The 12,914-nt window shown below is 45.1% G+C and overlaps 1 protein-coding gene across 2 annotated transcripts in view; it reads right to left on the bottom strand.

The window, feature by feature from the left end:
• PTGR1 (prostaglandin reductase 1) overlaps nt 1–12,914 on the bottom strand; it is a 35,906-nt gene extending 22,992 nt beyond the window's left edge. Inside the window, exons 1-5 of one of the 2 annotated variants that reach the window (XM_045373627.2) lie at nt 12,605–12,914; nt 10,613–10,728; nt 8,135–8,180; nt 6,894–6,950; nt 1,468–1,635 (exon numbers count right to left, since the gene is read on the bottom strand). In XM_045373627.2, the coding sequence (XP_045229562.2) occupies nt 1,468–1,635; nt 6,894–6,950; nt 8,135–8,180; nt 10,613–10,718 (377 nt within the window). In that variant the 5' untranslated portion in view covers nt 10,719–10,728; nt 12,605–12,914. The remainder of the gene's footprint in view (nt 1–1,467; nt 1,636–6,893; nt 6,951–8,134; nt 8,181–10,612; nt 10,729–12,604) is intronic. The other variant, XM_045373628.2, reaches the window with a different exon arrangement.

The following is a 12,914-nucleotide window of genomic DNA, read 5'->3' as shown; positions in this document are numbered from 1 at the left end:
AGAGTCTTGCCCTGTCGCCCAGGCTGGAGTGTAATGGCATGATCTTGGCTCACTGCAACCTCAGACTCCTGGATTCAAACAATTCTCCTGCCTCAGCCTCCCCAGTAGCAGGGATTGCAGGCACGCGCCACCACACCTGGCTAATTTTTTGTATCTTTAGTAGAGACGGGGTTTCGCCATGTTAACCAGGCTAGTCTCGAACTCCTGACGTTGTGATCTGCCCGCCTCTGCCTCCCAAAGTGCTGGAATTACTGGTGTGAGCCACCGTACCCAGCTGAAATGTTTACTAAACATTTAGATTCTCAGGCCTCACCCTAGACCCACTGATTCAGAAATAATCCAAATGTTAATAAGACTCTAGGTGATTCTTATGAATGCTAGCAATTCAGAACTACTCCCTTTACAAAAAAATTTTTTTTGAGACAGGGTCTTGCTCTGTTGCCCAGGCTGGAGTGCAGTGGCACAATCATAGCTCTCTGCAGCCTCAACCTCTAGGGCTCAATGGATCCTCCCCCCCCAACCTCCCAAGTAGCTGGGACTACAGGCACATACCACCACACCCAACTAATTTCTAAATTTTTTTGTAGAGACAAGGTCTCATTATGTTGCCCAGGCTGGTTTCCAACTCCTTACGTAAGACGATCCTCCTGCCTCAGCCTCCCAAAGTGCTGGAATTACCAGCATGAGCCACCATACCTGGCTGGGATGGGTCAACTTTCAAGAATGCTAGGACTTCTAATGTAGACAATAAGAGAAGTTGAACTTTGAAACCTAGGGTGTCTTTTAGCTGTCCAGACTCCACAGATTTATCATTCCCCCAAAGTTTTGCATCATTTTCTTCAATTAAGCTGGAAGTGCACATGTATTTGCTCTCCAAACCATTGACCAAAGTACACCATTAATTTTCCCTCAGGAATTTCTTTACTTTTGGCTTCTTCATCTTATCTCCATTTTATTTTATTTTATTTATTTATTTTTTTATTTTTTGAGATGGAATCTCACTCTGTCACCCAGGCTGGAGTGCAGTGGTGTGATCTCGGCCCACTGCAACCTCTGCCTCCTGGGTTCAAGCGATTCTCCTGCCTCAGCCTCCTTAGTAGCAGAGAGTACAGGTACATGCCACCATGGCTGGCTAATTTTTGTATTTTTAGTAGAGACATGTTGGTCTCTACATGTTGGTCAGGATGGTCTCGAACTGCTGACCTCGTGATCCGTCTGCCTCGGCTTCCGAAAGTGCTGGGATTACAGGCTTGAGCCACCGTGTCCGGTCTCCATTTTATTTTAAAAGGAGATAATGTTTGGGAAAGGCTTTGTGTATCTTAGATCAGAATATCTAATTGAAAGCCTACTCTGGAAATATCTAGAAGGTATATTGGGAGAGGGGGATGCTGGTTGTCACAGGAGGAATAACTCAATCAGAAAGTATAACCTCTGCTTCTCTTTTGGGGTTATATCCATGAAACTCACCCTGGCATGCCAATTGTCCCCAGAGCCAAAGACACTGGTATTGTGTCTGGCCACTCTGTCAGCAGCTTTTCCAGATCTTTCCCATCAGAAATGGAGTGTGTTGTCCAGCCTGGAGAAGTCAGTACAATAGTTCCTTTTGGTAGGTCTGCATTTTTACTTTCCACAACTCTGAAAGATAAAGCACATTAAGACATTAAGGCATGGGACATGTCTTCCCTTTCAAAGGAGTCAGGATGCTGTGGGGTTAGTGTTGATAAAAGGGCACTGAGGTTGATATTCCACAACTGATAGTCCACCACCCCCTCCATCTTAATTCTTAGCCATCGGCATAGGGATCATCAGAGAACTCTCAACTTACCCAGCCACTTGAGGAGTGGCTCATGGGGTGAGGAGCGCCTGTTCTCACCCACTTCTCTTCCTTTTAAGCAAGAGGCCTCTGTCCTCTGGCTCAAGGTGACCTGGACACTAGCCTTCTCTTCTTCAGGTGTCGCTCTCTTTCCCTTGGCCTCCACTCTCCAGAATCTTTGAGATTTTCCTCTCTGTCCCTTTCACTCAACATATAAGTATGCTCAAGCAATTCTCCTGCCTCAGCCTCCTGAGTAGCTGGGATTACAGGCGCCCACCACCACACTAGGCTAATTTTTATGTTTTTAATAGGGACGGGGTTTCACCATGTTGGCCAGGCTGGTCTCGAACTCCTGACCTCAGATGATCCACCTGCCTTGGCCTCCCAAAGTGCTGGGATTACAGGTGTGAGCCACTGCGCCCGGCCTACCCTTTTCCACTCTATTAACACAGGGTCACCCAAAAGTCTCCCCTCACTGGTTCCCAGGATACTGATGATCTCTGCTGGCTTTTTGCCTCCTCCTCTAAGATGCACCCTTTCTGTCTCATTTACTGATTCCCTTTTCTTCATCCAACTCTTTATCCTTCTTTACCATCTTTCGTCCCCAGATCATAAAGTTATATAACACATATTTATTCTAGAAAATTCTAAACATATAAAATAAAAATATCAGTTCTAATCTCACAGCACAAAGACAACTGCTAACATTTGGGTGTATTTTATGTCAATCTTAATGGTATATTTAAAAATGTGTACTGTACATATTTTTTTATGTTTATTTATTTTCTTTGAGACAGAGACTTGCTCTGTCACCTGGCTGGAGTGCAATGGCGCCTTCTCGGCTTACTGCAACCTCTGACTCCCAGGTTCAAGCAATTCTCCTGCCTCAGCCTCCCGAATAGCTGGGACTACAGGCATGTGCCATCACACCCAGCTAATTTTTGTATTTTTAGTAGAGACGGGGTTTCACCATATTGGGCAGGATGGTCTTGATCTCTTGACCTCGTGATCCATCTGCCTTGTCCTCTCAAAGTGCTGGGATTATAGGCGTGAGCCACGCACCCGGCTGTTTTATACATATTTACATAATTGAAGTAATTGTATATGTTTTATAACCTATAATTTATCTGTCAACATTACATTGGTCTACATAATTTATACTTTTTTCCATGTTAGTAAGAATCCTTCAAAAAATGTAATGAATTTAATTATGCCCCCTTTATTAGGATACTTTCAGTATTTTTCCCAATGTTAATTATTTTTTCCTTTTTTCTCTGAGTCTGCTTGCTAGGAAATATATTTTAATTAATATTCATAAACATTATTATTTTCTTTCTTTTTTTTTGAGACACGGTCTCTCTCTGTTGCTCAGGCTGGAGTGTAGTGGTGTGATCATGGCTTGCTGCAACCTCAACCTCCCCTGAGCTCAAATGATCCTCCTACCTTGACCTCCTGAGCAGCTGGGACCACAGTAGCACACTACCACATCCAGCTAATTTTTTTTTTTGAGACGGAGTCTCGCTCTGTTGCCCAGGCTGGAGTGCAATAGTGCAATCTCGGCTCACTGCAAGCTCCGCCTCCCAGGTTCACACCATTCTCCTGTCTCAGCCTCCAGAGTAGCTGGGACTACAGGTGCCCGCCACCATGACCAGCTAATTTTTTGTATTTTTAGTAGCGATGGGGTTTCACCGTGTTAGCCAGGATGGTCTCGATCTCCTGACCTCGTGATTTGCCTGCCTTGGCCTCCCAAAGTGCTGGGATTACAGGCGTGAGCCACCATGCCCAACCAATTTTTTTTTTTTTTTTGAGACAAAGAGTTTCAATCTGTTGCCCAGGCTGGAGTGCAATGGCATGATATCGGCTCACTGCAACCTCCACCTCCCAGGTTCAAGCAGTTCTCGTGCCTTGGCCTCCTGAATAGCTGGGATTACAGGCGACCACCACCACGCCCAGCTAATTTTTGTATTTTTAGTAGAGACGAGGTTTCACCCTGTTGCCCGGGCTAATCTTGAACTCCTAACCTCAGGTGATCCACTCACCTCAGCCTCCCAAAGTACTGAGATTACAGGCGTGAGCCACTGTGCCCAGACTTTTTTGTATTTTTTTGTAGAGATGGGGTCTCAAACTCCCAGATCCACCCACCTCGGCCTCCTGAAGTGCTGGGATTATAGGAATGAGCCACTGCACTTGGCTCAATACTGTTTCCTTAGTCAGGATTTCTATAAATGGTATTACTAGGTCAAAGAGTATTAAAACGTTTGTAACTCTTTTTTGTTTTGAGACGGAGTCTTGCTCTGTCGCCCAGGGTGGAGTGCGGTGGCTGGATCTCAGCTCACTGCAAGCTCCGCCTCCCGGGTTCACACCATTCTCCTGCCTCAGCCTCCCGAGTAGCTGGGACTACAGGCGCCCGCCACCTTGCCCGGCTAGTTTTTTGTATTTTTAGTAGAGACGGGGTTTCACCGTGTTAGCCAGGATGGTCTCGATCTCCTGACCTCGTGATCCGCCCGTCTCGGCCTCCCAAAGTGCTGGGATTACAGGCTTGAGCCACCGCGCCCAGCCCAAAACGTTTGTAACTCTTGCTGCATATTGCCAAAATCCCAAATTAAACTATAAAATACAGAAAACATGAATAATTTTTTTTTTTTTCAGACGGAGTCTCGCTCTGTCGCCCAAGGCTGGAGTGCAATGGCGCGATCTCTGCTCACTCCAACCTCCACCTCCTTGGTTCAAGCGATTCTCCTGCCTCAGCTTCCCAAGTAGCTAGGATTACAAGCGCCTACCACTGTGCCTAGCTAATTTTTGTACTTTTAGTGGAGATGGGGTTTTGCCATGTTAGCCAGGCTGGTTTTGAACTCCCGACCTCAGGTGATCCGCTCGCCTTGGCCTCCCAGAGTGCTGGGATTGCAAGCGTGAGCCACCGCCCCCGGCATAAATAAATATTTTAGTAATTATGGAGTGGGAAATCCCTTTCTAAGCATGAGATGAAACCGAAGGACCATAATTATAAATACTTATAATTTTATCACATAAAATTTTAAACTGTAATTGGACACAGAAGGAAGATCAACAAATACGCGAACATTTGCAACACTAATATCCTGAACATACAAGAAGCTTTTACAAATCAATATAACAAATGATAAGACCTAAAGGAAAAGGGCAAAGGATATAAACAGACAATCCACAGAAGAAAATTGAGAATTAACCTACAAAAAGAAGATCAACATCACTAATAATAAAAGAAATGCAAACTAAACTAAGCATAAAGTATCAATATATTCATCTCAGGTTGCTGAGACTGATGGTGAACAGTATAAGGGAAACAGGTTAATACTATTTGTAGGAGTGAACATTCATACTTTTTTTTCTTTTTTTTTTTTTTTTGAGACCAAGTGTCACTCTATTGCCCAGGCTGGAGAGCAGAGGTGTGTTCTCAGCTCACTGCGACCTCTGCCTCCTGGGTTCAAGCGATTCTCATGCCTCAGCCTCCTGAATAGCTAGGATTACAGATGCCCACCACCACACCTGGCTAATTTTCGTATTTTTAGTAGAGATGGGGTTTTGTCATGTTGGCCAGGCTGGTCTCAAACTCTTGACCTCAAGTCATCTTCCTGCCTCGGCCTCCCAAAGTGCTGGGATTACAGGCATGAGCCACTGCGTCTGGCCTTCATAAAATTTTTCTGAAGAACAATTTGTCATCATCTTTTCAGATTAAAAATATACATTTCTTTAGGTCTAGAATTTATACTTCTGGGAATTTAATGTAAAGCAATACTCATCCAAGAAGGCAAAGAATACACAGATACACACATATAAATACATACATGCTCCTTCAAGAATTATTTGTCATAGAAAAAATTGAAAACAGTTGTTATCAGTAGTAGATTAGTTAAATAGTGGAATATAATAAAATAACTTGCAGCTATTAAAAAGTAGGTGGTATATTTATATACTGTCAATAAAATATATCCTTAACATACTAATTGAGAGAAAGCAGTTTTCTGAAGGGCATATAATTCCATTTAAAATTCATATATAGGCCGGGTGTGGTGGCTCATGCCTGTAATCCCAGCACTTTGGGAGGCTGAGGCGGGAGGATCAGCAGAGGTCAGGAGCTCTAGACTAGCCAGACCAACATGGAGAAACCCCATCTCTACTAAAAGTACAAAATTTGCGGGGTGTGCTGGTGCATGCCTGTAAACCCAGCTACTCAGGAGACTGAGGCAGAAGAATCAGAATCGCTTGAACCTGGGAGGTGGAGGTTGCGGTGAGCCAAGATTGTGCCATTGCGCTCCAGCATGGGCAACAAGAGCAAGACTCTGTCTCAAAAGAATAATAACAAAAAAAAAAGCGAAATTTATATATAAAAGTATGTGCACTGAACAATTTTTCTTTTTCTTTTTCTTTTCTTTCTTTCTTTATTTTTTTTGAGATGGACTCTTGCTCTATCGCCCAGGCTGGAGTGCAGTGGTGCAACCTTGGCTCACTGCAACCTCCGCCTCCCAGGTTCAAGCGATTCTCCTGCCTCAGCCTCCCGAGTAGCTAGGATTACAGGCATGCACCACCACACTCAGTTAATTTTTATATTTTTAGTAGAGACAGGGTTTCACCATGTTGGCCAGGCAGGTCTCCAACTCCTGACTTCAAGTAATCTGCCCACCTTGGCTTCCCAAAGTGCTGGGATTACAGGCATCAGCCACTGTGCTGGCCCACAATTTTTGAAATAATAATATATTAACAATAGTTGCCTTAAGGTTCAGATGACAGGGGAACTTTCAATTTCCAAGATAAAAATTTTTGTTTTATTTGAATTTTTACAATAATCATGACCTGGACGAATACTTTTTTTTTTTTTAAGTAATTAAAAGTAAGGATGGCAAAGTGAAGCTGATTTCACACCCTTCCCTCCTTTCCAGCTAGTCAGGAAGGGAACAAGATTTCCCAAGTTGATTCCAAGATCACACAGTGAGTGAACCACACAGGCTGAAGAAATTGTAGGAGTGATGGACAGAGACAGGATGCAGCAGGAGGTAAAGAGGAGACATATTTTCCAAGCATTGGGACAAATGGAAATAATTACCTGGCCACTTGCTGCCCCATCATTCTATCACCTTCTTTCAATGTTTTGGCTAAAAATCTGAAAAAAAAAAAAATCCATTCTTAACATATAAGAGCGTCGGGGGACTGTTTTGAATTTCAAGCTAATGGAAAACTGCTGGGTAAGTGTATGCGGCAATAAAACCCAGACAGATGAAGGGCTACAACTAGGTGAGATGCAGGAGGAAAGCTGTTAGAGGAAGTTCTGCTCTGTGACCTCAGATAAGCACTCCGATTGGATTTTTTAATGAGTGAACACAAAAGTCTTACCGCCATGTTCCGGTAAAGATGAATTTCTACCAATGACTTAAAAAATATAACCCAGGCACCACTGGGTGGTTATTACCCAAAACACTAGCTACACAAAAAGATGCCAATTAACATTTTTAAACTGTATTTTCCTCTTCAGATTTGAATCTTTATCAATGAGCTATGAAAAAAATGTAAAAGAATGATGGCTATGTTATTTACCTGGGCAAAAAAATAATGAGGACTTAGTGGTCAATAAAGCCTTTTGATTTCCTCCCTTCCCTGAGTTGTTTGCTGAGTATATAAGTTTGAGTCAACTGCAGATTTACCTACATTAAAAGAATACAGGTAAATGGAAGGCCAGAGAAGCTGATTTTAGTTTTAGCATCTTCCTCTATCCAAATTATTTGCCAGTAGTGAAATAGACAAATTTGGGTTTGGCTTCTTTTTTCTTTATGAGATGGGGTCTTACTCCGTTACCTAGGCTGGAGTACAGTGGCACGATCTCGGATCACTGCAACCTCTGCCTCCCAGGCTCAAGTGATCTTTCTGCCTCATCCTCCTGAGTAGCTCGGACGATAGGCATGCGCCACCATGCCTAGCTAATTTTTTGTATTTTTAGTAGAGACAGGGTTTTGCCATGTTGCCCAGGCTTTATTTTTTATTTTTTTCTTTTAAGGGTTTTTTTTCTTTTTCTTTTTTTTCTGGAAGTAATTCTGTTGAGCAGTGAAAGGCAAATTGTGCAGGGCAGATAGGAGATGGTTGGGACAAAGGAACCGAGGTGATCCCTCACTAAGCTACTTAGACCTTTGCCTGCAAAAGATGAATGTACATGAATCCCATCACTGTTACTGGCTGCAAGAAACAGAGGGAAAGCGACAATGTTTTAAGTCAGTTGGATATTTTAAAAGATGAACTACTTCCAAATAGCATTTGACACAGCATTAGCATTTTGAGGGGGGAAATAAATAATACCTCATGTAAGGATCCACGGTGAGGAACAAAGCTTCAAGCAGGACCTCTACAAAATAAAGCATACCATAGGCAATTAGAAACTCAAGGCCTGAGAGGAACAATAGACACTGAGCACCACGAAACAGGGGAGGGTGCGACTGGGATGAAGGTTGAGAAACTACGTATGAGGTACCTTGCTCTCTAACTGGGCGACGGATCATTCGGACACCAAACCTCAGCCACGTGCGATTTACCCGTATAACAAGCCTGCATATGTATCCCTCAAAATAAAAGTTGAAGGAAAAAAACAGAGCTCAAGGCCTGATGCCTTTGTTTTGGCATTCTTTTTTTTTCTGAGACGGAGTCTTGCTCTGTTCCCCAGGCTGGAGTGCAGTGGCTTGATCTCTGCACACTGCAACCTCCATCTCCCAGGTTCAAGTGATTCTCCTGTCTCAGCCTCCTGAGTAGCTGGGATTACAGGTGCCTGCCACCACACCCGGCTAATTTTTGTATTTTTAGTGGAGACAGGGTTTCACTGTGTTGGCCAGTCTGGTCTTGAACTTCTAACCTCAAGAGATCTGCCTGCCTTGGCCTCCCAAAGTGCTGGGATTACAGGCATGAGCCACCACGCCCAGCCTGTTTTTGGTATTCTAAAACAACACAGATAATACTCTGCTTCAGGAATGTCTTCCTATCTGTGCTTCTATAGCAGAGACAAGAAGGGGTTCTCGTTTTTGGCCCAGCCCAGTTAATAATAATAATAATAATAATAATAATAATAATAATAATGCTATTTACTCAGCACTCATTCCATGCTTTACATGAATTATGTCATTTGATATTCAACAAATATTGTTTCCATTTTATTTAAGTAACTTGCCCAAGGCCACATTTAAACCATTATGTTCCAGTTTCACCACCAGCCCTAGTGAGTATTAGAGAACATGCATTTTGCTGGAGTGACGCTCATGTACACATTCTTTGGAATTTTGAATTTGAGTCATAGCCATCACAGTTTAGATGCGACTGATCACTTTGCCATGCTACTTAATTGCATCCCCTTTTCTCAAAAGCTTATACCTACCTGTAAACACTCCTTAGAGACTCCTCTTATAGTCTGAACTCTTCATATAGCTACTGGGCAGTGCTTACCTCACTGCCATCATCAGGCTCATGAGGATACAGAGGACATCCTCCCCATAGTCTGGTCAAAGCCAGGAAGAGTAACGCACTCAAGCATGAATTTCAATTATCAATGAAAGCAGGGGAATCCTGCCACGTGACATCGAGGCTTCACACAGAAAACCCTGGTAAGGTCTTTGTGGCAGATTGCAAAATGGCCACAAATAAGTCCCACCCTTGTGTGCTGGTCTCCTTGCCATTTCTCTCATCAAGAAATCTATTTTCTGCCTCTCAAATCTGAGCTTGGTTTTCTGATTTGCTTTCACCGTGGGATACTAGCAAATGTGGCACAAGTAGAGGCTTGAAAAGTGCTTGCACAGTGGGGCATGGTGGCTCACACCTTTAATCCCAGCACTTTGGGAAGTCAAGGCGGGCTGATCATCTGAGGTCAGGAGTTCAAGACCAGCCTGGCAAAGATGGGGAAACACCGTCTCTACTAAAAATACAAACATTAAGGCCGGGCAATGTGACTAATGTCCTAATTCCAGCACTTTGGGAGGCCGAGGCGGGTGGATCACCTGAAGTCAGGAGTTGGAGACCAGCCTGGAGTCAGGAGTTCGACACCAGCCTGGCCAACATGGTGAAACTCCATCTCTACTAAAAATACAAAAAAAAAAAAAAAATTAGCTGGGCGTGTTGGTGGGTGCCAGTAATCCCAGCTACTCAGGAGGATGAGGCAGGGAGAATCGCTTGAATCTGAGAAGGAGAGGTTGCAGTGGGCCGAGATTGCTCCACTGCACTCCAGCCTGGGTGACAGAGCAAGACTCCGTCTCAAAAAAAATACAAAAATTAGCAGGGCATGGTGGCGCATACCTGTAATCCCAGCTACTCAGGAGGCTGAGTCAGGAGACTCACTTGGACCTGGGAGGTAGAGTTTGCAATGAGCCAAGATCATGCCACTATATTCCAACCTGGGCAACAGAGCAAGACTCTGTCTCAAAAAAAAAAAAAAAAAAAATGCTTGCCCACTGGAGCTTGCCAACTCCTGCTGCTCTAGATCTATGGCACCACTATAAGAACAGAGCTTAAACTAGCCTACTAGAAAGGCCACATAGATGAGAACTAAGGCATGCACCCCAACAGAAAGCCTGCTAACCAGCAGACATGTGAGCAAGGCCCATCCTAAATTAACCTTACCCCAGATGAGACCTAAGAAGAACCACCCAGCTTAATGCAGCCCAGATTGCCAACCCAAAGAATTGTGAACTAATAAACCATTGTTGCTTAAAGTCACTAGACTTTGGGGTAGTTTGTTATGTGGCAAAAGCTAACTGATACAGTCCCTTCCAACTCTGAAATATTTTGAGTATGGCTTACCTCCATTTTTTAAGGGTGGTAGCTCAGCTGTCTTCAACTCAAAGTCACTCTTAGTAGGATGGCCAACAAAGTGCTTCTTCAGGGTCCATATCTTAGTACGAACCATCCTGAAGCTCCTAGAACACAGTAAATATGTAGTCAACTGCCATGAAATGACTGCATTCTAACAGTTCCCTAGCCATCAAACTGAGCCCAGATAGCACAACTACAATATCCTCAAATCCCATCATTATCAGATAATGCCAACCACATTCATTTAATATTTACTATGTTTCTGGTGCTGTGCTAAGCACTTCATACAGATTACCTCATTTTATGCTTATAACTTCCCTATAAGATAGACATTAGTATCATTGCCAGTGTACGGATGAGGAAACTGAAGTTTAAAGAAATCTTCAAGACAAGGAAAAAATATAAATCAGCAAAGAAATTCTTCCCAGCCACTGCTAGGCTAGAGTTTCTTTATGGCACTGAACAGTTACGGGGAGTGCGAATATTCCATTCCGTTTCTCATCTCACATGGAGTGAATTCTAAGAAAAAGCATCAAACACAAAGAACCCCATAGAAAGAAGTCCATGCACCTCTTTCAGAAAGAAGGAGCCAGGCATTTCAAGGCAGTCTCAGAACTCCCGAAAACCACCGGGGGGCGCCGCTGCTTCGCCCCATTTTCAGGTGCCTTTTGTTTGTCTGTTTTGTTTTGTTTTTTTAATACTTTTTTCTCTCTCTTTCTTGTAGAGACGAGCCTCACTGTGTTGCCTAAGCGATCCGCTATAGCTAGCCTCGGCCTCCCAAAGTGCTGGGATTCCAGGTGTGAGCCACTTGGGCTCAGCCATCGGGCGCGAGTTTTCTTTGGCCCAGGAGGGATTTGAGTTTAAACTGCACACCAAACCGATTTTGAGCTTAAACTCTACACGAAAGCAAGCGAGGATGATGAAGGCTGCCCAGAGCTGGGGGTTCAGGACGTTCTGCTTTGACTGAACTCCGCCGAATCACTTGGGACCCGAGCCTTCCCGCGTGTGCATCTGCTACAAACAATCCAGTTACAAACGTTCTGGAGCTGCCGGTGACCTCCCCAGCTCCCCACCGGTGCCGCGGGTGGCCGGGAGCTAGGGGGGCGGTCCGATCTGCAGCCTGGGGTTGTTCTTTCTTCTTCTTTTTTTTTTTTTTAATTAAGACTTTTTGTTGTTGTTGTGGTTGACGGAGTCTTGCTCTGTCGCCCACGCTGGAGTGCAATGGCGCCATCTCAGCTCAGTGCAACCTCTGCCTCCCGGGTTCAAGGGATTCTCCTGTCTCAGCCTCCTGAGTAGCTGGGATTACAGGCGCCTGCCACCACGCCCGGTTTTTTGGTAGAGACGGGGTTTCCCCATGTTGGCCAGACTGGTCTAGAACCCCTGAGCTGGAATGATCCACCCGCCTCGACCTCCTAAAGTGCTGGGATTACAGGCATGAGCCACCGCGCCCAACCCTAAGTATGATTTTTATGGTGAGACATTTGAAATTTGCTCTTATTTTGAAATACATATTATTGGCGCTGGTCACCCTGCAGTGCAACAGATCTCAGAACCTACTCCTCTAGTCTCTGAACTTTGTACCCTTTGGCCAACAAGCTCCCATTCACCCCCGAATCCGCTCCCAGCCTCTGGCAACCATCATGCTAGTTGTTATTTCTATGAGTTCAACTTTTTAAGTGTCCACACATCTTTGTCCGTTTTCCCTAGAAAGCAACCGCTGGGCATTCCAAACTCGCTACAAGTCCAGAAGCCCTCCTGGAAAGGGTCTGGCCCCAGAGGGGCGAGGTCCCGGGAAGGTCTCGCCCGCCTGAAGAGGGGGCCTGGCGGGGCGACCGGCCTTTGCCCGCTCGCCCTTTGCTCCCACCGCCGCCTGCGTGCCCCTTCCCAAACCCCCACCCGGATCTTTCTTCTTCTACCCTCCCCGAGTTGTGCAGTCCCGCAAGTTCCCCGGCCTGCCCCTTCCCGGGTGCAGGCAGCTACCGGGTGTCCCGGATTGTAACCAAGCTTTCCTATTCCCTCCCGCGCGCGTCTCCAAGCTCTCCAAGGAAGTGCAGGGCCGGGAGGCGTCGAAACTTGGGCTCCCAAGATCCTCCGAGTGCAAGACCCAGCGGTCATTTCGGCGTAAAGGGAGGAGGGCGAAGCGCAAACCTCCTTCACTGGGGCGTCTAGAAACTTGGCAAGAAGAAAGCAAGGGGGTTAAGGGAGGGAGAAAAGCGAAGGAAAGAAAGCAGGAGGTCTCCTTACAGGAGCCGGTGGGTTCCACTGCTGGGGAAGGCGGCTGGGGCTGCGC

This window comes from Macaca fascicularis, chromosome 15 (assembly GCF_037993035.2).
Source record: "Macaca fascicularis isolate 582-1 chromosome 15, T2T-MFA8v1.1".
Taxonomy (NCBI): domain Eukaryota; kingdom Metazoa; phylum Chordata; class Mammalia; order Primates; family Cercopithecidae; genus Macaca; species Macaca fascicularis.
The sequence above is the reverse complement of the archived record's forward strand: the minus strand, read 5'-3'. Positions and strand labels throughout refer to the sequence as shown.